Raw genomic sequence first — 23474 nt, 5'->3', positions numbered from 1 at the left:
GATGCATTAGTAAAAATGGTTCATTGTAATTACGCTTAACTCTTCTGTAATTTTATCCCTGACTTCATAAGTTAATCTGTCTATTTGTTTAGAAGCCTAAGAAGACAGTGTGGTGGATATTTATTTTCTAACATTAGAAACTGACTCTCCATAAACCTACATTTTGCGTTCCCTGCGAATGGAGTTGAATTAAAACATTTTTTCTTGCCATAGCATAATTTTCATCTATTTTTCTTCTTTCTTGTTTTAATTTTAAACTCTTGTTTCCAGAAGAAGAAGAAAGAAAAAGTACAATTCTTTATCCGTTCCTTGACTTTAAAGATTAATATTTCTTTGTCAGTCCTTTCATTTATCTCTGTAATTTTCTTGAAGCATCATTAAACTTTTGAAGCTGGTGGATACGATTTTGAGAAAGAAGTGCAGTTGTTTAATTGAAAAATTTAAGTTTTTGAAGTAATGGGAAAAAAACCAACTTTCAACATCAGGCCTATATTTTCTCTTGCTGTGTAAGGAAATCCCTCATTTTTCTGGCATCTGTGGAAGAGGAGGAAGCTACATAATACTGTTTTTAATAGATTTTATCAGTACTTTGTCCTACTTTTCGCTTTTCCCCTTTTAGACGCACAGACCAAATGAGATTTATTTTTAAGTAACTGCATGTAGAAAGTCTATAGTGTTTTCCAGTTTGGTTTTGGGTCATTTTTATTTTGTCTCCACCTTCATCTCTTCAGGAAGTGGGAATAAAGATCTAGTTCTGTCCTATATTTTCCATAGTACATCTGTGATGCACCTTGCTTGTGGTAGTCTGATCTTCTAAGGAACAACAGCTGCATTTTCAGCAGCATGTTCTCTCCACACAGCCTACATGAATGCTGCCGTTTCACATACCCAGCTGATTGCTTGGAGTTACAGGAGAAAGTCTTGTAGTGAGTCCACCTATGGCAAAGGTGGGGCAGATACACCAGGACAGAGATTGTGCAGACTTGTCTCCTTGTTTTACACAGCCAGTATGGACCCATTGCCTTGCGTGCCAAGTTTTCTGGTAGCTCCTCCCCTCAGAAAGCTTGAACATGGCCGCAAAATCTGAGGGAGTAGTTGGTACTGAAGTTGCTTGATACTGAAGAAGTTACTGGTCGTTAACAGAAACAGAAGAACATTGGCGTGCGGGAAGTGAAGATTTGCGCAGAGCAGCCATTTATCCAGCACAGCCTCATCAACAAGTTTTGTTGGAACGGGTGCTTCTTTCACCACAAAAATGAAATGAAACGAAACATGCTTGATGCATGATAGCGCAGTTTTCTTTTAACCTAAATTTGCAGCAAGACTATTAGGTTTTCTACTTTTTTATATAATTAACTACCGTGCTGCAATTTTCCTCTATAATTAACATGCTTAATTATATGACTTCCTACTGGTTGAATGATTTGTGTCATCCCTTGTATTTTTTTGCTTACTGATTCCCTACTGTTCCAATACTAGAAGCTTGTACAGTCTAGACTCTTTTTGCTACTTATTTGCTATTCTCATTTACTTTTTCTTTGAGCTGATGAAAATTAGAGCTCTGTGCTCAGTGAGCATTTTCCCTGTTTATTTCCCTGCTTGTTTAACAGCATTTAAGGTGTAGCAGGTCTTTTGCTGATACCCCTAATAGAATTCACACAGACCTCCATAACACTGTTTTATGCCAGATGATGGTCTTTTTTATATAAATGACTATGTCAGTAGTCAAGGAAATAATTCTGTGATGTTACTTTGCTAGGGAGAGAAATCAGTTCATTAAGATCTTGGATGATGTAGGACCAGAATCTCTTTCTGCCAATAAATCTGTAAAATAAAATGGCTGGCAAAATACCAAGACTGACAATAAGCTGGATGTGTTGTGTGAAAGGAATCTTTGTTGTAGAGGGGAATGCAGTGGTTGATATGAAACCCTGAAGTTTCAAATTCAGAATGATATGGCTGACAAACTTTCCTACAGTTAGTTCAACAATCCCTTAAAGATCAAGCGATGCCAGTAAGTACTATATAATTAACACTCTTTTGCAATGCTGATATAAGTGTAGGCTGTCTTTCTAATGGCAAGTTTTCTAAATTTCAAAAAGAAAATGTTGGTGTGGCAGTGGACTACGGCACGGAAATTGAAAAACTCTCCCATAGCTGTATCATGCAAGAACGGTGGTGAACAGTAGTTAATTATTCATTTAGTACTTGATCTCAAAAGGTGTTATTTTTAAATTACTGGAGTGGCAGATACACTTAATTCAATTAATCCACAACATAATATCAATCAAGTAAATAGTCACCTGTCATTTAATGAAACTTCATGAAGAAACATCTTGCTTTTTCTTTCTTTCTTTCTTTTGTGTGTGTAGTGTTGGCATTGTTGCTGTTCTTGTCATTATTATGGCATTTTTTATGATTTTTATTTTATTTTTCACATTTTCATAAAACTCATCCATTCACTGTTCCAGTTAGTGAACTTGAAGGAATATCAAAGTAATGCCTTATCCTTTTTGTCAAAATTCACTTCACCATTGCATTGCCTTCTAATATTTCACATCAATATTACTTTTGTCAAAACACACCGCACTGCACATGGTTTGGGGTGCAGTGCTGTTTTTTGACATTATATCTGAGCATCATTTAAGGGACATGTATTATTTGTATTCTGACATTGTTTCTATTCATACTGTTAGAAATGCAGGTTTTCTGCTTCCTGATATCATAGAATCATAGCATGACCTAGGCTGGAAGGGACCTTAGAGATCATTTAGTCCAACCTCCCTGTAATATCTACTTGGAATGGTATTCCTTGAAAACAATTATCAACAGCCCAAGATTGTCTCTTAATTCACTTTTTAAAATCATGTTTCGGGTAACAGCTTACAGTTCAGCTGATGCTTGTGATAGGAGGACGAGGTAAACTAGAGTCATTATCAATAGAACGAAGTGAAAAAGTTGTGGACTTTTGGTTATGGATAAAAGCTCTCTAACGGTAGCTGGGATAAAGGGAAGAGAAAAAAATCAACAGGTAGGGAAATAACGTAAGTAAAGAGACAGGGCTAGCCTGAAGGATGGTGTTTGTGAATGGAAACAAAGTAGCTGAGATGTCATAAGCTTGCCTCTTGTTTTCAGCACTGGTACGCTAAAATATAGCATTTGCTAGTATATATAACAAGATTACTTTTTGTTTCTCCCCCTGCAAGCATACCATCCTAGTGGACAGTCTAGTATTTCAGTACAATTGCCCACATGAATATTTCAGCTGACTGAATACAACCCAGTAAACTGTCAGTGAGAAATGTAGCTTTCATTAAAACAGGAAGGTGAAAATTGCAAACCTGTTTCATTTTACTGCGGGCTGAAGTATTTTTTTTACCTCAGGGCAATTATCTTGGGTGTGGGAAGGGGAAATACCCTAATAGATGTTTTCTTGTCTGTCCTAACCTATTCGTGCTCTTGTTTTTTTTATCACAGGTTTCTGTGCTCGAGAGGCAGATATTTGACTTCCTTGGTTATCAGTGGGCACCCATCCTGGCAAATTTTATACACATTATTATAGTCATACTTGGCTTATTTGGAACCATCCAGTATAGACCTCGCTACATAACTGGAGTGAGTATTTAATTTTAGTTACTTATTTGATGTGCATGTTAAAAAAAAAGAAACACAACAAAAACCAAACCCACATTCCAAACTATTGCTGCAAAATTTGTTTCTTCTTATACTCCCTTGCCAGAGCATAAGTAGTACATTAACATTTTTGCCCATATTTCTCTCTCTGTGATTTCCTATGTGCAGAATATGTGTGTCCACATGTATAATGTCTTTATGTGTGTATGCAGTTTAATATACTCCAAAACATATATTATCAACATTGAAAAATACGTTGCAAACCTTAAATATTTAGAGTATTTCCTTCAAGTCACAACTTGGGGAGTCATGTGAATGTGAACTGGAGTTTTCTTCTTCCATTTCTTTTGCTTTGACCAGTAAAAAAGACTTGAAAATAAAAAAAAAATTAAAAAAACCAAACAAACAAAATTCAGGCAAGTGTCAGGTGAATAGAAAGATTACAAAGTTCCATCCCAAGACTATTCCCAAGGCATAAAAATGAGCATGACCATAGAATGCTTACCTCAGCTGAGCAAAAAAGCTAGATTTAAATGGTGTTTTCTATAGGAGTACAGAAAATTACCTGCTACGATGAGAAGTACTTTGTGAATGGGGAAGAATAATGGCCTTCTAAATAGGTACCATTCACATGCGTTTTTGTATGATGTGGTTTGTGCCACACCATCCTACTAATTTTCACACATATCTTTTCTTAGAGCTCCCCTTCCTCCTCACTGTGCAGTCCATCTGGTTTTCTGACTTTGCTTCCCTGCATCCTTTCACTGAATTGGGTAGAAGCAGTCTAAGATCAAATTGTTTGTCTTGTTCAGATTTTATAAGAGTCACACAAATCTGCCATCTACCGCAGACTGCTGAGGAAACAATGACAAAACTTTCGTCCTTCATTTAGTTGGATCAACAGGGACGTGCTGTGATTTTTTTCGTTTCTATTGCTGCTCTTTTTGGAGAGTATCTAAAGTCAAGATTAGGGAAATGGTACTGGTTACTGAAGGGAGAGATGAGGGAACTGCATCCTTTTGTTCAGTTCTGCTGGTTTCAGAATAGGCACCTTTTTGAAGCTGGGCAAAACTCAGTAGTGTCCTCTGACAGCAGGAGTAAAGCTATGACTTCAAAGGCAAGAAGAAAGACGACAGCCTATAAGCCTGTAAGGGTGTAGCTATGAAGTTTTCAGGTGAGTGGATGTAAATACTCAGACTTCAATAGATTCTGCAAAGCTCTGTCTGTCTTGAGTGGACTCTATAGGACCCTTAATCCACAGTCATGTACCTCAAGTATAGCTTTCTTCAACAAGACGACAGTAAATTTCCTTTTTACTGTGCATGCTTCATAAAGGATATCACAAAAGTGTTTTCCAGAGGTTGTGAATCATAGGTTAAAGAGAGCAGGGAGGTGTTAAGGTGAGATTTAAAGAAATGATTCAGTGGCTTAGGGAGAAGAGGAAATAAGTTTTAGACAGATAGGACACCACAAGGGAAATTGTGTCCTTGAAATTGCGAGAGTCACAGGGAAGTTTAAAAGTGGATGAGGGGAAAAGGTGACTCTGGTTTCAGGCCTGAGAAAATAGTTCAAAATGCAGGAGTTGTGGTGGACAAAGGGAACAGGAAATCGAAGTTTAATATAATCAGAGGGGTTAACCTTAATACGGGCTTGGCCTAATCACATACATTTTTGCTTGTAAACCTAAACCATTAGCCAATAGACAAGCAATTGATGCAGGAGTTGAAACATCTGTTCCGAGGGTGGGAATGAGTGTCTTTTCAAAGATGTCTTTTCAAAAGATAATTAAGCCCCTTTTTGTGAAAACAATAATGATAAAAGGACTGCTTAATAGCACTATGCTGAAACAGAGAGTAAGGATTACAGTAGGAAGAAAGGTTAGCCAGTGTAATGGCTGAGATATAAATACATTTTTTAGCAGTACTATCATAGGATCCATCAATGCAAATTCCTGAGGAGTAATACCAATGCAAATTACTCAGGATTCTAAAAAGAAGCAATGCTCTTTATCTTCCACCTGGAGGCTCAGTTTCTCCCCATTCCTTCTGTTAATGCTGTGCTGATATGTTCAATGCATGTCCTTCTACTCTAATATGGATTTTTAGTTATCTGAGTAATCCAATGATCTTCTATCTTCTACTCTAATGGAGTAACTGCATTTGTAGACAAGGGAAGAGCTGTGGATGTAATCTGTCTAGACTTCTGCAAGGCTTTTAGTATGGTCCCTCACAACATTCTGCCCACTGAATTGGAGAGATATGGGACTGGCAGAAGGACTGATAGATGGATAAGGAAGTTGCTGGATGGCCACATCCAAAGAGTTATACTCAAATTTCAAAGTAGAAACCATTAATGAGTGGTATCTCACGGGTCTTTACAACAAATAGCATTTAATATCTTCATCATCAACATAGACAGTGGGATTGAGTGCACCGTCAGCAAGTTTGCTGATGACACCAAGCTGACTAGTGAAGTCATGTTACTTCCCTCCCTTGTGGAGGGAAGGGATGCCATCCAGAGGGACCTTGACAGGCTTGACAAGTGGGCTTATGCAAACCTCATGAAGTTCAACAAGGAAAAGTGCAAGGTCCTGCACATGGGTTGGGGCAATCTCAAGCACAAATACAGGCTGGACAACAAGTGGATTGAGAACAGCCCTGCAGAGAAGGACTTGGGGATGTTGGTGGATGAAAAACTAAATATGATCCACCAATGTGTGCTCGTAACTCAGAATTCGCATCCTGGAGTGAATTAAAAGAAACGTGGCCAGCAGGTCAGGGGAGATGATTCTGCTCCTCTACTCTGCTCTTGTGAGACCCCACCTGCAGTGCTGTGTTCAGCTCTCGGGCCCCCAGCATAAGAAAGGCGGACTTGCTCACGGGGGTGCAGAGAAAAACCACAAAGATCAGGAGGCTGGAGCATCTCCCATGCGAGGACAGGCTGAGAGAGTTTGGGCTCTTCAGTGTGAAGAGAAGGCTCTGGGGACACTTTATAGTGGCCTTTTAATATATAAAGGGGACTCATAAGGAAGATGGAGAAAGACTTTACTAGAACCTATAGTGGCAAGATAAAGGACAGTAGATTTAAACTGAAAGAAGTGAGTATTAGATTGAATATAACGAAAATAATTTTTACAGTGAGGATGGCAAGACACTGGGACAGGTTGCTCAGAGAAGTTGTGGCTGCCTAATCCTTGGAAACATTCAAGGTCAGACTGGTCAAAAAGTCTCATTTGTACTGAATGTCATTCTCTTCTCCAGATGGAGGAATCTACCTAACAGGTGAAACTCACCTTATGGTTCTCCAGCACTACAGAGGTAGCACTGTAAAAATAATTATTTCTTCATTGCCATGCAAAGAAGATAAAGGAATGTCTAGTGGACTTTGTTAGTGATATAAACAGAAAATAAACTTTGAAATGAATTACAAAATACAAGAATTTGAGGGCAATCATGTCAGGGAGGTAGATTCCACTGTAATTTCCACTGCTTATTTCTGTCTTTTAGACCTATTATATTTAATTGTTGTGGAATTAGTTCCAACAAAGAGAGAGGTTTTGTACAATTCTGTAGGTTTTATTAAGCAACCTTACAGAAAAAGCAAGAATGATAAAAAATTGAAGAAGTGTCTGCAGTGCAGAAATAATTCTTCTGCCTTGAGCATAAAGTGAAATCTGGTACCAATAGGAGAGAAAAATTTTAATCCAGAAGGAATTGCCTTGTTTCAAACCTATGATAGTAGAAGATTGTACAAATTTTCTTAGAATGACCTATTCATTTCACAGTTTAAATGGACTTTGGTTGTGTGTGAAGCAAAACTGTGCAATGGGCAACAACTTTACTAAGATCTCCCCAGGGATTAATTTATTCTTTTCTTGTATTTCCTCCTCTTAAACATGATAGTAACACCCCCTAATAATAGTGAACATAATAGGGACTCATAAAATCCACACTATACTGGCAGAAGAGAACAAGAATCCCAGTCTGACACAATGCAAATTTGCAGCCTTTAAGTGCAAAAAGAATCTTGTCCAGGATAATACCTGGTCACATTAAGCCTAGGAGAAAAGCATAGATTATTACTGGTACATTACTTAACATGTAATTGCTGATATATATTAAAAAAGAGAAAGAGGCAATTACCTTATGTCTGAGCTTCTTGCAGCATCATCAGTCTGCCAAACCATTAGGCCCTTGAGAGCATAACTGAGTTAATCTATATCTTTGTAAAGACTAGGCATTGTCAATCGCTTCAACACCCCTAGTGGGATCTGCGTAACGCCTTATGTGACAAGTAGCCCTGAGTCTACCAGATCTAAATTGAAGTATTTCAGCTGTACATTGCAATTTTTTATCTTCCGTGGGTTTTACTTGTTTAAAGTACTACACTAAGTTTGCAGCAGTTCATCTGTCATATTTACATACCAGGATACTATCAAGCAACGCTAGCCATGCCATAGAAAAATGTAAAGCCGAGAAGAGCAGGGAATCTGCAGTTCTAGAGCCCTGCTCTCTGAGATACTTTTTTTAATTTTAAAGGCAGTCTCCATATGATTAACGATTTGCCCAGAATTTTTGGTGAGAAACACTTTAGGAGACTGTTTTCCTAGATCTTGCAAGAAAACCAGTTTTCAGTTCTTTTTCATGATGAAACAGTTATTTGTAGTAAAATAAAGGGATTCGTTTTCGTAACACTTCTTAATAACTGGACATTATTTTTTTTTTTAATAACTGTTCTGAGATTAATTTACCTTATTGACCTAATCCAATTTACTTTCCAGATACTTATTTTATTTAAAATAAGAAAGTGCATGTACTCACGCTCAGTGCAGGAATTAGTAAAAAAATATATTTTACTTCTGCTTTCTTTATAGCTGTTGGGAAAAAATAAATGTGTATAAACTCATGCAATAAAGAGGACGATGGAAGGAAGTAGAATGGTCATTGTACATTCTGGTCAGCCTGCAAGGCACAAAGTTCTTGAGGTCTACGAAGCCAGGCTCCTGCCTGAGAATTTTCTCTATCCAGGGATTTCTCAGGAAATTCTTCTGTCTCCATACTGAGACAAATCACCCAGTGCTTCACTTTAATTTTACTTATGTGATAATTTACTGTGTTGCAATGAAAATGTAGACTTTTATGTATAGAAAAAGGCACACAAGCTACTTCTATGCTCTACACAACTTTAGAGAGCAAGTGGCAATTTGGAGACATAGTAATAATCTTCTGCATAATGATTTTGAGTTAAAGTCCAATAATACTACAAGTACAATTAAGTAAATATAGACCTTGAACATTTTAGTAGCAGCTTTGTCTGTTGGCTGTCATAGGAGACTGTGAATCAGAATACTGATTCTATTTCAAAATGTACAATTGGCAAAATGTTTGGCTTGCTAACATGTCATTCAAGCACACATAATGATATTCCTCAGTTTGTTCCTTGATTCAGTAGTTTGCCATGGATACTGACGAATGTGAATGTTTATTCTGTAGTTTATATCTATGCTTTCTCAATGTATTCAGTTACTGAATACAATATTGCTAATATTCAATATAGATTTCTGGTAATCTTAACTGTAAATTAAGCAACAAAGTAGTTAGCTATATAAATAAAGAGGTACTATATTTACTTATCTTTCAAAAAAGACCAGCCTCTTAAACTCGTATTTCTAGGGCAAATGTGTTTGAAAAAACAGAATTTCTTCTCTGCTAATATCACTAATAACAGCAGCAGAATGATTTTTTTTTTGTTTGCATATTCTGTCACTATATTTACTAAAATCTTTGATGAAAGTGAACCAGAAAGCAAGCTGAATGAGACTGAAGTAAATCCACTTAAAACTAGAAATGGTACTTTTGGAAATATATCTTCATTACTCATATTGTTCTCTAGGTAAAACTTCCAGAATTTATTTGCTTCAGTCAAGTTGAAAATATCGTGACACAGGCTAGACCAAAATCAAGAAGTGTATGACTACAGAGGTTATATCTCTATGTTAGCAGACAAGTCTTTTTCATTAAAAACTTATGTAATGGCTTAAAAATCAGAGGTAATCCAAATGTAAATATGCACATTGGAAAAGGGTGTCTCAATGGCAAGCAATAAAAGAGAATTTTGACAGTAAGTTCCCCGAATACCAAAATTCCAGAAATTAAACATTGTTTAGTGCATATATGCCTTAGGCATTGAGAATAGCTATTTTATTTGGGAAGTGCATGATTATAAAGAAATTCTTACAATTAAGACGAGAATAAGTGGAGGCACGTATCCAGGAGTTTCAAGTCACAGTGATATAAGCAAACTACCATTACCTTTTCGATCAGAAAGATCAAAAAATATTCAAAAATTCCAAGCTACACAAGATCAAGTAGGTGATAATATCCCATGAAGTGGTCATTATGGAAAGCTCTGTGCTGAATCAGGCCAGATTTTAACAAAGTAAGTCTTCAGTGTTTACTCATTTTATTCTTGGGGCTGTGCATTAAGTGTTAGTCACACTGAAAGCTTGCCTTCAGTTGAAAGTAAATCAGATGGCTTTATTTATAAGTAATTATATCCAAGTCATCAAATAATAGTGACTACATTATGGTAAGTGTGGTCATTGTTCCTCAGGAAATATCAGGAAACAAACATTTGTTACCAATTCTCATTTTGGTGAAAAACTTGGAATAAAATCTTGGTCATAGTTTAGGATGCCCACAGCCTTCCAAAATTAAAAGGAAAACAAAGCAAAGGGGAAACAGCACACTCGTATGACTGCTTAGTAGAGATGCTTAACTAAAATAAACGTCTTTGTGAGAGTTTATCTGATGATGTAAATTAAAAAATAAAATTACTAAAATTATAATACGGCATAGGGTTATATAGAAGTAAAAAAAAGTTTTGAAGAGCAAAGTGCATGACCAAGAGTATGACGACAAACAAAATAATTGGAAGGCCACAGTAAGGCCTCCTCAGAGCCTGCTTTTCTCCAGACTGAACAACCCCAGCTCTCTCAGTCTGTCTTCATAGGAGAGGTGCTCCAGCCCCCTAATCATCCTCATGGCCCTTCTCTGGACACGCTCCAGCACGACCTTCTCTTTCTTGTGCTGTGGCCTCCAGAACTGGATGCAGCACTCCAGGTGGGGTCTCATGAGAGTGGAGCAGAGAGGAAGAATCACCTTCCTCAACCTGCTGGCCATGCACCTCTCGATGCAGCCCAGGACATGACTGGCTTTCTGGGCTGCAAGTGAGCACTGATGGCCCATGTTGAGCTTCTCATCCACCAGTAACCCCAAGTCCTTTTCTACAGGGCTGCTCTCAAGCCAGTCACTGCCCAGCCTATATTGGTGCTTGGGAGTGCTAGCAAACCTTCAGAATGAGTATTGAAGAACTATGTTGGGACACTCTGGTAGAACTCAAAATCATAACATGAGTTAAGAGAATCCACCTCGACCCTGAATTAACCCCAAGTTTCCTTCGTAGCTTATTTCATTATGGCAAATAAATCGATGTGGAATGAAGCACTGGTATTTTATAGTATAGTAATTACTGCATAGAGGCACCTTCATGAAATCCTTTCCATGCATTCACCTCAGCTCTTTCCATGATAGGTATTCAATATCATTAATATTACTTTCATTAAAGAATTTATACTAACTGATTTGGTTGAGGGGTGCTTGCTGTTTGTTGAAGCTCACTGTCCTAGAGTGATCCTTTGTCCTAGTCACCTTTGCAGTAATCCTCCTTCAGATCCCATCAGGGTTTTCTGAAATATCTTCATGTTCAGAAATACTTGGAGCAAGAGCATGTTCTTAGAACTTTTTGTCTTAAAAATTCTTATAAAATATTACGGATAACAATTGGGATGTCACAGAGTGTGAGATTCTTTTTATACTCTGCCATTTCGCTGCTGGATGCCACCTCCATAAGAATGACCTTCGTATACTTTACTAACTGCTATTTTACTGGAGAGCTTTGCTCACTTCTAGAAGATACTCTGAAAAATTGGTAGGGATGTGAGTAGAAGACTGCCCTTTGGACTTTAAAGAACATTTGCTAAAAGGAGTTTCGATTCACAGGGAGATATAATTTCAATAGAGTGCTTTTTGTGTTAAAAGATTAGATTTTAGTATGTTGTGGATTTACATGTGCTTTCGTTTATATTTGAAAGGGCAGAATCAGCAGTTTATTTCTGAAACTGAATCTAGCCTACTTTTGGGTAGGATTGGGAGTGTGAAGGGAGTGGACATTAGTGAATAGCTAGCTGGTCAGTGTCATAGCTGTAGGGGTTCAACTAATCCAGATTTTGAGGCTTAATGCTATGCACACATGCAGAATTTGAACTAAGAAAAGCTTAAGTATTCCAATGGTCAAAAAGTAATTACTTCTTTATGCTTATTAGTTAGTTTATTGATAGGGAATTAAATGTCAGTTTCAAACAGATAGTCTGGGGGTTTTTACCTGATAATCAGTCCAGAATGTTAGTCTAGGCTTCAATTATCTGGGCTTTTGATTTTGACTTCTCCTTTTAGAAATACTTTGATAACTTGCAAGAGATCTTGACAGATCTCAAATTCTCCAGCCCTAGAGATTCACCTGAGCATTAAGTAAATATCAGAGAATCACTTCTAGTATAGTAACATACAGAATGGAAGTAGATGGAAGAATGCAGCCTATAGTAAATTTCTCTGGCATTTTCTGCCCTTTTTGGCTCTTGACTTTAAAATTGTCATACTATTTAGAATAAAGACTACACAAAGGGGTTTTTTTAATAGAAATTGAGTAAAGTTTGACTCTTTCATCTGAGCTCTTCACTAAAACATATTTAGGTGTGAGGTATTGAGGTACAAAAGGATTAATCTAAAGGAAATTATAAAAAGGAAATTTCTCCTGTGTTCAGAAATCCTGGCCCAACTTCTTCTTAAGAAAGTGTAAAATATTCTTTCAAGATTAAAGAGTCCCCAGACAGTTAGTCTGTCAGCTCTAGGAAAGCACAATGGAAAAAAAGCAACCCCTGTTCATCAGAGAACTAGTCAAGACATAAAAAGTAAGTGATTCCTCTAAGTTTTATATAGAATATTACTTTTTCAGAAGTCACCTACTCTCAGAAAACAGAGTTCTGAAGAGAAAAAGTACACCAGGCCTCTGGAGTTTCATAGTAGATAATTGAGTGAGAAGCTGTCAGACTCCAAGAGACCTTTTAAATAGCAAACATTTGAAAATACAATAAACTCTTCTCACTTATCTGAGCATGAAATAAGTTAAGTACTTAGAACAGCTGAATCTTGAAAATTACTTTGGGATGTATTCAGAAAACGTGGTGAAAGACACCCTGGACAAGACTCCAGGGCAGAGTTTGCTTCAAAAACAGTTCTACTTAGAATTTTGTTTTCTTTTAGATTGAGATAGATTTTGATTAATTTTCAGAGTGTTTTTTAAAGTTTTCCATTTTAATAAATCCTTTTAAAGATACTTAGCTAATACTGTTTTATAAAGTGCTATATATGATAAGTATTAGAAGATGAAAGATTATATTTTGCATCATATAATGAAGTACAGCATTGATTTCCAGGAAATTTTATGCAGAAACTGTTCAGTGCATGAAGCTGTCTGATAAGTTTAATTTAAATCCTTGATTATTAGCATCATAGTAGTTTAGCTGGTGTAGAAATCAGCTACATTCATCCTTTCCTAATGCTTTTATCCCCTTTCAATGAATCGTATTCACATTTAAAAAGTAGCCATTCGAAATGTCTCTCCCTCATCCGTTCCATAGAAAAGGAAAATGGTTTTCTTGGGAATCTCCACTGAGGAGTACAGCTCCATGTAGACATGCTAATACCATAAAACAAATATAGTATTTTTTTTATTCAAACTAGAAAGCTCACTAACAGAATCTCTGGAAATATGCCAAAACATGAAGTTCCTCTACGTTTCATTTGCTCTTTCTTTAGAATGGATCCTCTGGTTTGTCATTAAAATGATGAGTGGGTTTTATTCTGCAGGGTTTTTGCGGGATTTTTTTTTGAGAACTAGCAATGCTTTCTGTTAAAATAATGTCTAATTGGTACTTTGTAGTTGAAATACTATAAAAAGCATGAAGAATGAACGACTTAGCCGATGATGTCTTTAACAGATACTGAGAGGAAGAGATTAGAGAGAAAATCCATGGGTTTTGCTACCGCTACCTAAACTGCAGTCGAAAGCATTAAAATTCTGTTAAAGACCCAATAGCTCTGGCCAACTAGAGATAAATAAAAATCAAGCAAGAATAAGGTAAAGTTTCCACTGCTTTGAGATGACCTCTGTAGTTCAGTGCCAAATATTTCTCTTTATCTAATCATCTTTCCATGTATTTCACACAGTTGCTAATATTCCTCTTACTGTGGATTTCCATATTGGTTATTTAGTACTTTTTCTAGCTGGCATATATCAATTACTACTCACATTCACTAATCTAAGAGGTTATAGCTCTATCTTCTTATCTTTTAGTTGTTTATAGCATTCATTCATGGAGTATCTGTCCACCTCAGAGCTTTTAATGTCTCTAACTTTGCATGACACTACTGAAATAATGAAGTATTTCCACTACAGCTTTACAAAGTGGGAACCAAGATACTAAAAAAGGCTTAGACATTTTCTGGGTACTGGGGGAAAAGCTGTGGCAGATTGACATGTGAATACATTTTTATCAAGTTTCAAGAGAGTGTTTATCTACTGCATCCCGCAAACATAGAGATGCCCCAAACTCTGTGAAGTCTAAGAATAAAGGTCAAAATCACAGCTACTTAACAGTGTGGTATTTCTGTAAGAAAAAAGCATAATAAAACAGTCTTTTGAACGTATCTCTCTCATCAGGGAAAAAAGTCTGCCGATGCCTCAAGCTCTCTTTGCAATCACTCTTTTCTCAGACTTGGTAGCTTTTACGATGGTGGCTGGGACCTGTAGTTTCACTTCTTCCAGGAAGATAATAATATATTTTAATTAACAGCTTGTATCACAATGAGACAAGCATTAGAAGAGAACAGGAAACATTGCCTCTGGTCCAAACCATCTCTCTGAGTCTCACATTCCCCTTTTCTGCTGCCTTTCCTTGCAGGAGGCTTCAGGTTCAGAACTTGGTCTGGAGTACAGGCGCTTCACAACTGCTCTGCTGCTGCTTCTCTTTCTATTCCAGATCCTCCTGTGTCTTCTCTTCCTCTATTCTCTTCACCTTGATTCAGCCACTAATCACTACACAAATATTTAAAAGGGTGTGTAACTAAACCAAAGCTGGCTGTTTTAAATTAAATGAAGTCTGAATAACAGTACTTACTGATACGTTGAACTGAAACCCAGTTCTTGTCTTGGCCAACTGATGAAGATTTAGGCAATCTCAGTCATTCAAGTGAAGCTGCCTTTAGTAATAGTTGTTTTATATCTTTGCACAGGGTCACCTGCCAGTACCTGGAGTCTATCCTCATCTTTTTATCCAGGAGTCTTTTCTAGGCAATGTGACTGATTCTCTTTTGTGCATTTCATTGTTACCCTGAGGTTATGCTTCAGGAAAGGTACATTGCGAATCACACAGAGCTATACTAGCTATTTCATTTACAAATCACCATCTCCAATTTTGAGAGAAGATAGAGATGACTTTTTTTCTGTGATATTCCAAATATGGCTTTTCTTGGCCTTCTGAACAAGAACCTACATAAAAATGATTTTGTAAATCTCATCACAAATCTCTGTTTCAGAATTTCAGAGATATTTCTCTTTTCCCATCTGAACCTACCTTTTTCAATTTTTAATGTTTTCATTATGATTTTCAACTCCTGAAGCTCCACAAGAATCATAGAATCATAGAATCATAAGAAGCATGGAATCATAGAATGGCCGAGGCTGGAAGGGACCTTAGAGATCATGTAATCCAACCTCCCTGCCGTGGGCAGGGAAACTAGATCATGATACTCAAGGCTATGTCCAACTTGGCCTTGAACACCTCCAGGAAGGGGGCATCAACAGCTTCTCTGGGCAATTTATTCCAAAGTCTGCCGCCCTCATAGTGAAGAATTTCTTCCTAAAATCTAATCTAAGTCTATTCTCCTTCAACTTAAACTCATTTCCCCTTGTCCTACCGCTGGACACTCTTGTAAAAAGTCCCTCCCCAGCCTTCTTGTAGGTTCCCTTCAGGTACTGGAAGGCAGCTGTTAGGTCCCCCCAAAGTCTTCTCTTTTCAAGACTGAACAATCCCAGCTCCTGCAGCCTGTCCTCATAGCAGAGGTGCTCCGGCCCTTGGATCATCTTTGTGGCCCTCCTCTGAACACACTCCAACAGATCTATGTTCCTCTTATGGTGGGGGCACCAGAACTGGACGCAGTGTTTGAGGTGGGGTCTCACAGGAGCAGAGTATAGGGGGAGAATCACTTCTCTTGACCTGCTGGCCACGCTTCTCTTGATACATCCCAGGATGCCATTGGCCTTCTGGGCTGCATGAGCACACTGACGGCTCATGTTGAGCTTCTCATCTGTCAACACCTCCAAGTCCCTCTTTTCAGGGCGCTCTCAACTCACTCTGTATCCAGTTTGTATTTTTGCCTGGGATTAGCTCAACTTAGGTGCAGGACCTTGCATTTTGACTTGTTCACCTCATGCAGTTTGCACTGGCCCATTTCTTACGCCTGTCAAGGTCCCTTTGGATGGCATCTCTTCCCTCAAGTGAGTCCACGGCATCACACAGTTTGGTATCATCGGCAAACTTACTGAGGGTGCACTCTATGCTGTCATCCGTGTCACTGACAGAGATGTTGAACATCACTGGACCAGAACAGACCCCTGAGGAACACCGCTTGTCACTAGTCTCCATGTGGACATCGAGCCATTGACTACAACTCTTTGAGTACGATCATCCAGCCAGTTCTTTATCCACCAAGTGATCCATCTGTCAGATCCATGTCTCTCCATTTTATAGACAAGGATGTCATGTGGGACAGTGTCAAACGCCTTGCACAAGTCCAGGGAAATTACATCTGTTGCTTTTCCCATGTCAACCAGCGCTGTAGCTTTGTCACAGAAGGCCATCAAATTAGTCAGACATGACTTACCCCTAGTGAAGCCATGTTGGCTGTCACCAACCACCTGATTATTTTTTATGTGCCTTAGTACATTTACCAGGAGAATCTGTTCCATGATTTTACCTGGCACAGAGGTAAGGCTGGTAAGAAGCTCCACTACTTTTTTCAAGCTTTGCCTGTTGCTATGAGTACCATTACCAATGAAGATATATTTTCAGAACGATACTGAAAGGCAAGATAAACAATGAGTAGAGCTGTAAAATGCAGTGTTAGACATGTTCCAAAATTCCCATTGCTCTCTATTTCTGTAATTTAGTTGTCAAGGACACTATTTATTTACAGTTTGGTTTTATGTCTTGTTATGTATATTTGGACATAGATGTTAATGCTACATACATTCATGTTGGATAAACGAGTGTAAATAACAAATAAATTTAAAATAATAAAGGTCATAGTGAAACATTGTCTTATGTGCTGTGAATTCAACAGGTGTGATGTGAATTCTAAATGCCTTTGTCGACAGAATTTTGCATATCAATAAAAATTCTACTTCTAAACAAGTCTAGTAAACATTATAGTTTTACACCTAAACACTATGATTCCCTCTATACCAGTGTGAGCTACCAATGGTGCTCCTTCTTGGTTTGGTTCCTAGCTGCAGTTTCTTAGCTGTTTCCAGTCATATTGCTCGTTATATTTTTTCTTTATTTACTTATTTTCTGAAGCTCTGCAGCTGTTTTCATTGATTTCAGCATCAGTTTTGGGTGACTACAGACATAACCAGTTTTGGTTTTCATGCTACTTTCTTCAGCCAATAAGCTACTTAAAGACCCTGTGATGCTTCTGCTCTGTGACCAATGAGTGGTTTTGCTTTTCTTTACCTTATGGACTGAAAGAAAATTAACATTTAGCTGTGGTAGGTTTACTGCCAAACCAGAAAAATACAGCACTTATTAGAAATAGCTACAGAGGTTTCCAAATTAATTAAATCTCTAGATTTAGGAAAAATCTATGTCTTGGTCCTTTGATTTATTTTTTTTTTAAAAAAAAGAAAAAAAGGATAGTATTCTCTAACTGATGCATAAGCAAGCAAAAACATTTCAGCCATGTTTTCTTTCTTAAATGAACTGAATTAGAAATAAAATAAAATCATAACTTTTAAGGTGGAATCATTTATTTTAACTGTTGTTAAATAGTTTGGCATTTCTAGTATAAATCTAAAGCAATCTTCCTCAAAGCTTTTTTGTCATGTATAGAGTCCAAAAAGTTTCTTGTGACCTGTGGCACTGGGCAGTCTGCATGTGGCACCTATATATGCATCTGTTTGAAGAGTGAGTTCCTATTTGAAACTTAGTGTTGAAACAAGTACGGCAGTAGTTTTACTTGTGAGTTTAGTTTTACCTACTCACCACTTCTGCTTTCTGTGAAACAAGAAGCAATGTTCTGTCTTTATTCTTACTGAAATACAAGATTAAACACTTCATAGATCTGAAGTCCCCATGTGTTGCCTGATCTAGTCGAGAAGTGGCGTCCCTGGCGGCAGGAAGGCTGGATTAAAATGATCTCTAAGGTCCCTTCCAGCTTAGGCCATTCTATGATTCTATGATTCTAAACGGTTTTGATGATATAAATGGTACAGAGGTTCTGGGTTCTACACTGCTCAATGTGCTAGCTAAACCAATTTCAGTTTTCCTCTTGATGTGCTGTATTCTGTAAAAATTTGAGATCCAATTTCTGTCTTGAGAGACTTATGCTTGTAATAAATTTAATTACTAGCAATATTAGTGGTTTTACCTGTGTGTCTTACGTTGATTGACAGTGCTTTGCCCTCATAAAGACATAATTGTTAAATTCACATAAGTACAGACACAGTGTGAATAAGCAGCCTTTTGTGATGTGTGTCTGTTTCTAAGATACATCACTGTTCCTGTGTCAAAAATCTCTTTGAGATTACTTTATTGACACTGACGTTTTTGCCATTCAACAATTGAATTCTAGCATATCTGATCCTAAAAATGTACAGTTCTATTTATGGTCATAAAAAGTCTGAAAAAGGGCACTGATCAACACTCAACAACGTTTCAGCTCAGAAACAGGTAAGACCATGAATAAGCAAAACTGCATATATATTTTTAGAAATCTAAAACTGATATTTAGGTACTGCACAGGAATTAGTTTTGGCACAACAATTCAGAAATCATTGTTGTAGTTTAGTAGGTGTGATCTCTAATCAAAGTGCAAAAATATATAGTGTCAAACAAAATGCAAAGAGTCTACTCTAAACTTAGAGAGTCACAGGTTAAAAAACGAATCCACATGATGTTGACTAAAAAACCTCAAAAGAGCTGACCTAAGAAAAGACATACATTGTACATAACTGTAAATGAACAAGTCAGCTCTGGAGAATTTACTATAAAAATGCAGTAGCCAAGCTACTGTTTCAGAAAAATTGTAGATTGATAAATGTTATATACATATTTTTAATTTCTGTATCTTAAACATGATATGAATAATAGTAATTAATGTAATCTGGGAGTTAAAATAAGTTAAATAATATGACTGCAATGTCTGAAGCACAGCCACTGGTTTGACTTTGTCACTGCATGATAAAGTCAGTATGTTATATGACAGAAAATCTAGCAAAGTGGTCATAAAAGTAGCTAAGGAAGTTTTAATTCTTGCATGCTGTTATTTGGACTCCATTGCACTTTGGCAGATATGACTTCCTAACAGGAAGATTCCTGTACAAACTGTATCATCAGGAATCTGTAGGAAATGCAAAGATCTGATTAAGTCAGGGTAGTATTGTGTGTGTTCAAACATGACAATGACTGGAGATTTTAAATACAATTTTGCCTTCCCTGTAAGACTAGTCTTCGTTCCTCTGATAGGAGACAAGACAGGGCACTCAGATTTATCCTCTTCTGCCATCTGGGAAACAGAGGTGCCAAGTGCTGACAACACTGAAATCAGTGAGGAGTTTTGTATTGTCTTCAGAGGGGTTTGGGTTTTCTCTCCGTGTGTCGCCAGAGTGATCCCGAGCTCCAGCTGGTGCTCACATACCCTTGGTCTGGTGGTGCCAGGTGTCCACATTCTCCTGGCCTTCGCTCAGGGGCTGCGTAAGGCTTCCTGGCAATACAGTTGCTGCTCTGCACGCTCAGACAAGGGTACCTGGAATCTCACCTTTCAGAAGAAGAAAAAATCCTTTATTACAGCACATGAGCTTTCAGGCAAGATGTCCACTTAAAAACAATGCAAACTTGCGATGGAGTTATTCAAGTGGAACCTGGGCTTTTCTTAAAGTTTGCAGTTATACTAGCATGCCTTGTGAAAATGTCATATGGACAGGATATTGTTTAAATTCTCTAAATCTTGAATTAACCTGTATAGATAAGTCAACCAATATGACAAGGATAGTTTGTAGAACTAGAAACAACCTATCTTCAAAATTCTTCATTTTCAAAAGTTACTCGTTGGAGATATATTTGTCTAAGTGCTTTGAAAAATGATCCTTATCCTACTTAATTTGTTCATATGGCATCGTTGTGTCTCTCTTCGGAGAGATCAGTTGGTTAAAATACTCAGTGTCGTGGGATTTTGCAATCTTCCTGCTTCATCTGGATACAAAGCGATGGCTATTCCATACCTGATTTTATTGTGTGTGAAAAAGGACAGGCAGTAATGTAAAGCACAAACCAATCAACTGAAAAATGGTTGTGAAGACAATAATTGTGGTGAGCAGTAAACAGTTCATAAGTTCTTAAACAGTATTCAAATGATCTTTCAGAAAAAGAAGCTTAACTCATATATTTACAGTATAGGCAAATTAAAATGCCAAAAATAATTAGAGCTAACTTAGATTTTGCAACCAGTTTTCTATTTAAGCAATACCTTGTTAAGTAGGAGAGAAAAGAGTAAAATCATAAAAAAGAATCACCTAGCAAAATAAAAAAAAGGTGGAGATGAAGAAGTACAAACTCAGCAGCTTATACATGTTGTTTTCTGTAAAGTATATTAGTATTTTCCTTAATTATTTAATGTTTTCAGTAGCTATTACTTTCTCTGTAGGGAGTCTATCCATACTTGTGTCTCATGATTTCAAAATAGGAACTGTTCCTAAAAGAAGAGACTTAGAGAAATGTTAGAGTAAAATTTTCTTGTCTTCAAAGCAAACAAAATAGAATATGGACTTAATCACACTGTATTATTATTGACCTTGCTTCTCTATGGAAAACTTTCATTTAGTAGTTACAAAACTTACTAAATGCTCTCTCCTCAGCATTCATGTAACTTGGGTCCCTATGTTAGATCTTGTGTTCCTTAACATATGCTGTGTTTCGGCAGTAATTGGAAACTCTGCTGTCTCTAGGCTCCTGGGCTTAGCTATGGTGCAAATTCTCTGCTCAGTTCCCCTTCTCAGAAATGGAGTCCACGCATTTCTGCTGCTTATGAACTCATGCTCTGGTTAACCTGTCTGTAAAAACTATCCCTTCCAGATTCACCTCTCTGAGAGCTTTTTGAGTCTTTTCATTTTTTCCAAGTTCCTTTTGATCTTCTTATCAGCCTTCATATGTCTGTCTGAATTTCTTAGTAGACCTACCAGGCAAAGTAAGTCCCTAAGATAAAGGAAAGCAATTTTTCAACATCTTTCCACATCTTGTCTTGTTGTATTTTGGAAATTCAAGTTTTTATTACTATTCCTACAAATGACATAGGATAGCCAATCTTGTTTGTTTGTTTACAGTTTTGGCTTGACTGTCTCCTTGGCATCATTGCTACTTCCTAGGGCTAGGTTGTTCCATGCTAATTCACTTAGAGACCTTTTTTTGATAGGATGGGGTGAATTCTGAACTTGACTGACTCTAGTTACACGATCTGGATATACATATATATATTCCAGACAAAGCACTGGACTCTCTAAGTTTCACACATGCATATTCCTCAGACCCTTAGAACTAATCTGTTGAGATGACCTGTGAAATATTGGCTTAGTGATATTTCAAATCTAGCTACCTTGGGAGGATCTTAGGTGAAAGTAGAACAACTCAGTACAGTAGTGACTGCTCATCTGAGATATGAGGAAATAAAATTTAAGGTTCTATAGGCTCTGAATTGTCCCCACACTTCTTGTGTGGTGCTGTATTATAAGAATGTTCTGTTTAGATGTTAACTTTTTAAGTGGTTTTTTTTTTTCTAATACACTTTGAACACAAATCTGAAATATCTAATCTCATTTTGCATTGTGGGAAGGGGTTTTCTTTGGCAGCTTTGTTAAGTATCCTGTGGGGAGTTTTGCGCTGTTTTGGGCTTAGGCTTTTTCAGTGACTTCTTAGACTAGGTCACTATAAAATTTGATGCTTCCCATCTCATTTAAATCTATCAAAATAGTCTCAGTCAGACGCTGCTATTACTTGAATGGGACGACATTTTGCATTTCTGTACAGTGTAACCTTTATCATGAAAGAGTACAAAAATCAGAGAAATGTAAGCCCTCTCCCTGTAGGGGTTGACTCTCAATGAATAATCTATCATTTGTCTCTCCATCTGTTTTATGTAATCTGTTTGAAGCTCCATGGTGAGTGGTGAGTGCTGAATGTTGATGACAGCTCTGTTAAGTCAGCCAGGTATATTCATGAATATTCCTCAGGTCAAAATATCAACAGCTTGTGCAGAGTTTTCTACGTTGTTTCTCTGATACTTGGAGCTACTTCTGCTTACTCATTATGAAATATTTACATTTATGTTTACTTGAGAAGTTATATATGAAAAGCAAAGGGATTTTCAAGAACTTGTGTTTGAGCAGAATGCCATTTGCTTATGCCACTCTTCAAGGGTCCAGAGCCCATTAAGACAAGGTAACTTATAAGTCAAGTCTAGATAAGACATACTATTTTCTTAGTCTACAGCTCATGAAGTAGTAACGCAATGTTATCATTGTATCTAGTATTTAATTTCTCTGGGCTAAATGAGCAAATTTTTCCTGGAAATTTGGTGAACTCTTAGAATCATAGAATGGCCTAGGTTTGAAGGGACCTTAGAGAACTCTGAAGTTCTGTCAATGCAGCTTCAGAGTAGGGCATGGTTTTGCCCCTTATTTTGTTAGCAACGTGCTTTTAATTTCAGTTTTGTTATGGCTCAAGGCCCAACAAAATTTTGAAAACACACAAAATAAAAAGGTACATTTCATGCTTAACACTAATTTAAGTAGATAGGTTCCAGTTTCAACAGAGTTACAGAATTAGTTCACAGTCAATGCTTTATTTGAACCACTGGATGCTTCTGTGACAGTCATGTGGTGGTTTCCTACAGCTCAACAGGTGTACATTCAAAGCTTTTATTTTATTGACAAAAAAGACATGAGTAGGTAATATGGGTAGCTGGATGCTTCTGTGACAGTCATGTGGTGGTTTCCTACAGCTCAACAGGTGTACATTCAAAGCTTTTATTGACAAAAAAGACATGAGTAGGTAGTATGGGTAGGGTAGTGATAACAGGATGGGTAAATATCTATATAATACAGCCATGTTGAATCCATCTTAATACGTCTCCCTTTGAAACTAGGCTGCATTGCTTTCACCTTATACTTGTAATTACATGCACCAAGAACAAGAAGATTGTATTGCAAGGAGGCATTTAGAAAGTCAAGGTATATAATGAATGGGCTATACTGGGGTGAGAAATTATTTCCTCAGTAAGAGGATGGAGAATGATACTGTTAACAGTCTAACTATCTGAAGTTTTCCTGAGCTATAGATGGAATATTTATACATAGTGGAGGGATAAATGCTACTAATACATTCTTCATGAGAG

The 23474-nt window shown here is 37.2% G+C and overlaps 1 protein-coding gene across 1 annotated transcript in view; it reads left to right on the top strand.

Annotated features, from left to right (window-relative positions):
- Positions 1-23474, top strand: part of LOC104274995 (sodium/potassium-transporting ATPase subunit beta-1-interacting protein 2-like) — a gene marked incomplete at its 3' end in the record, with an annotated part of 152832 nt that overhangs the window by 104349 nt on the left and 25009 nt on the right. The window contains exon 2 of the mRNA XM_009870814.1: positions 3478-3615. Coding sequence (XP_009869116.1) covers positions 3478-3615 — 138 coding nt within the window. The remainder of the gene's footprint in view (positions 1-3477; positions 3616-23474) is intronic.

The sequence above is a fragment of the Apaloderma vittatum genome, unplaced genomic scaffold (genome assembly GCF_000703405.1).
Source record: "Apaloderma vittatum isolate BGI_N311 unplaced genomic scaffold, ASM70340v1 scaffold1976, whole genome shotgun sequence".
NCBI classification, from domain to species: Eukaryota; Metazoa; Chordata; class Aves; order Trogoniformes; family Trogonidae; genus Apaloderma; species Apaloderma vittatum.
The sequence above is the reverse complement of the archived record's forward strand: the minus strand, read 5'-3'. Positions and strand labels throughout refer to the sequence as shown.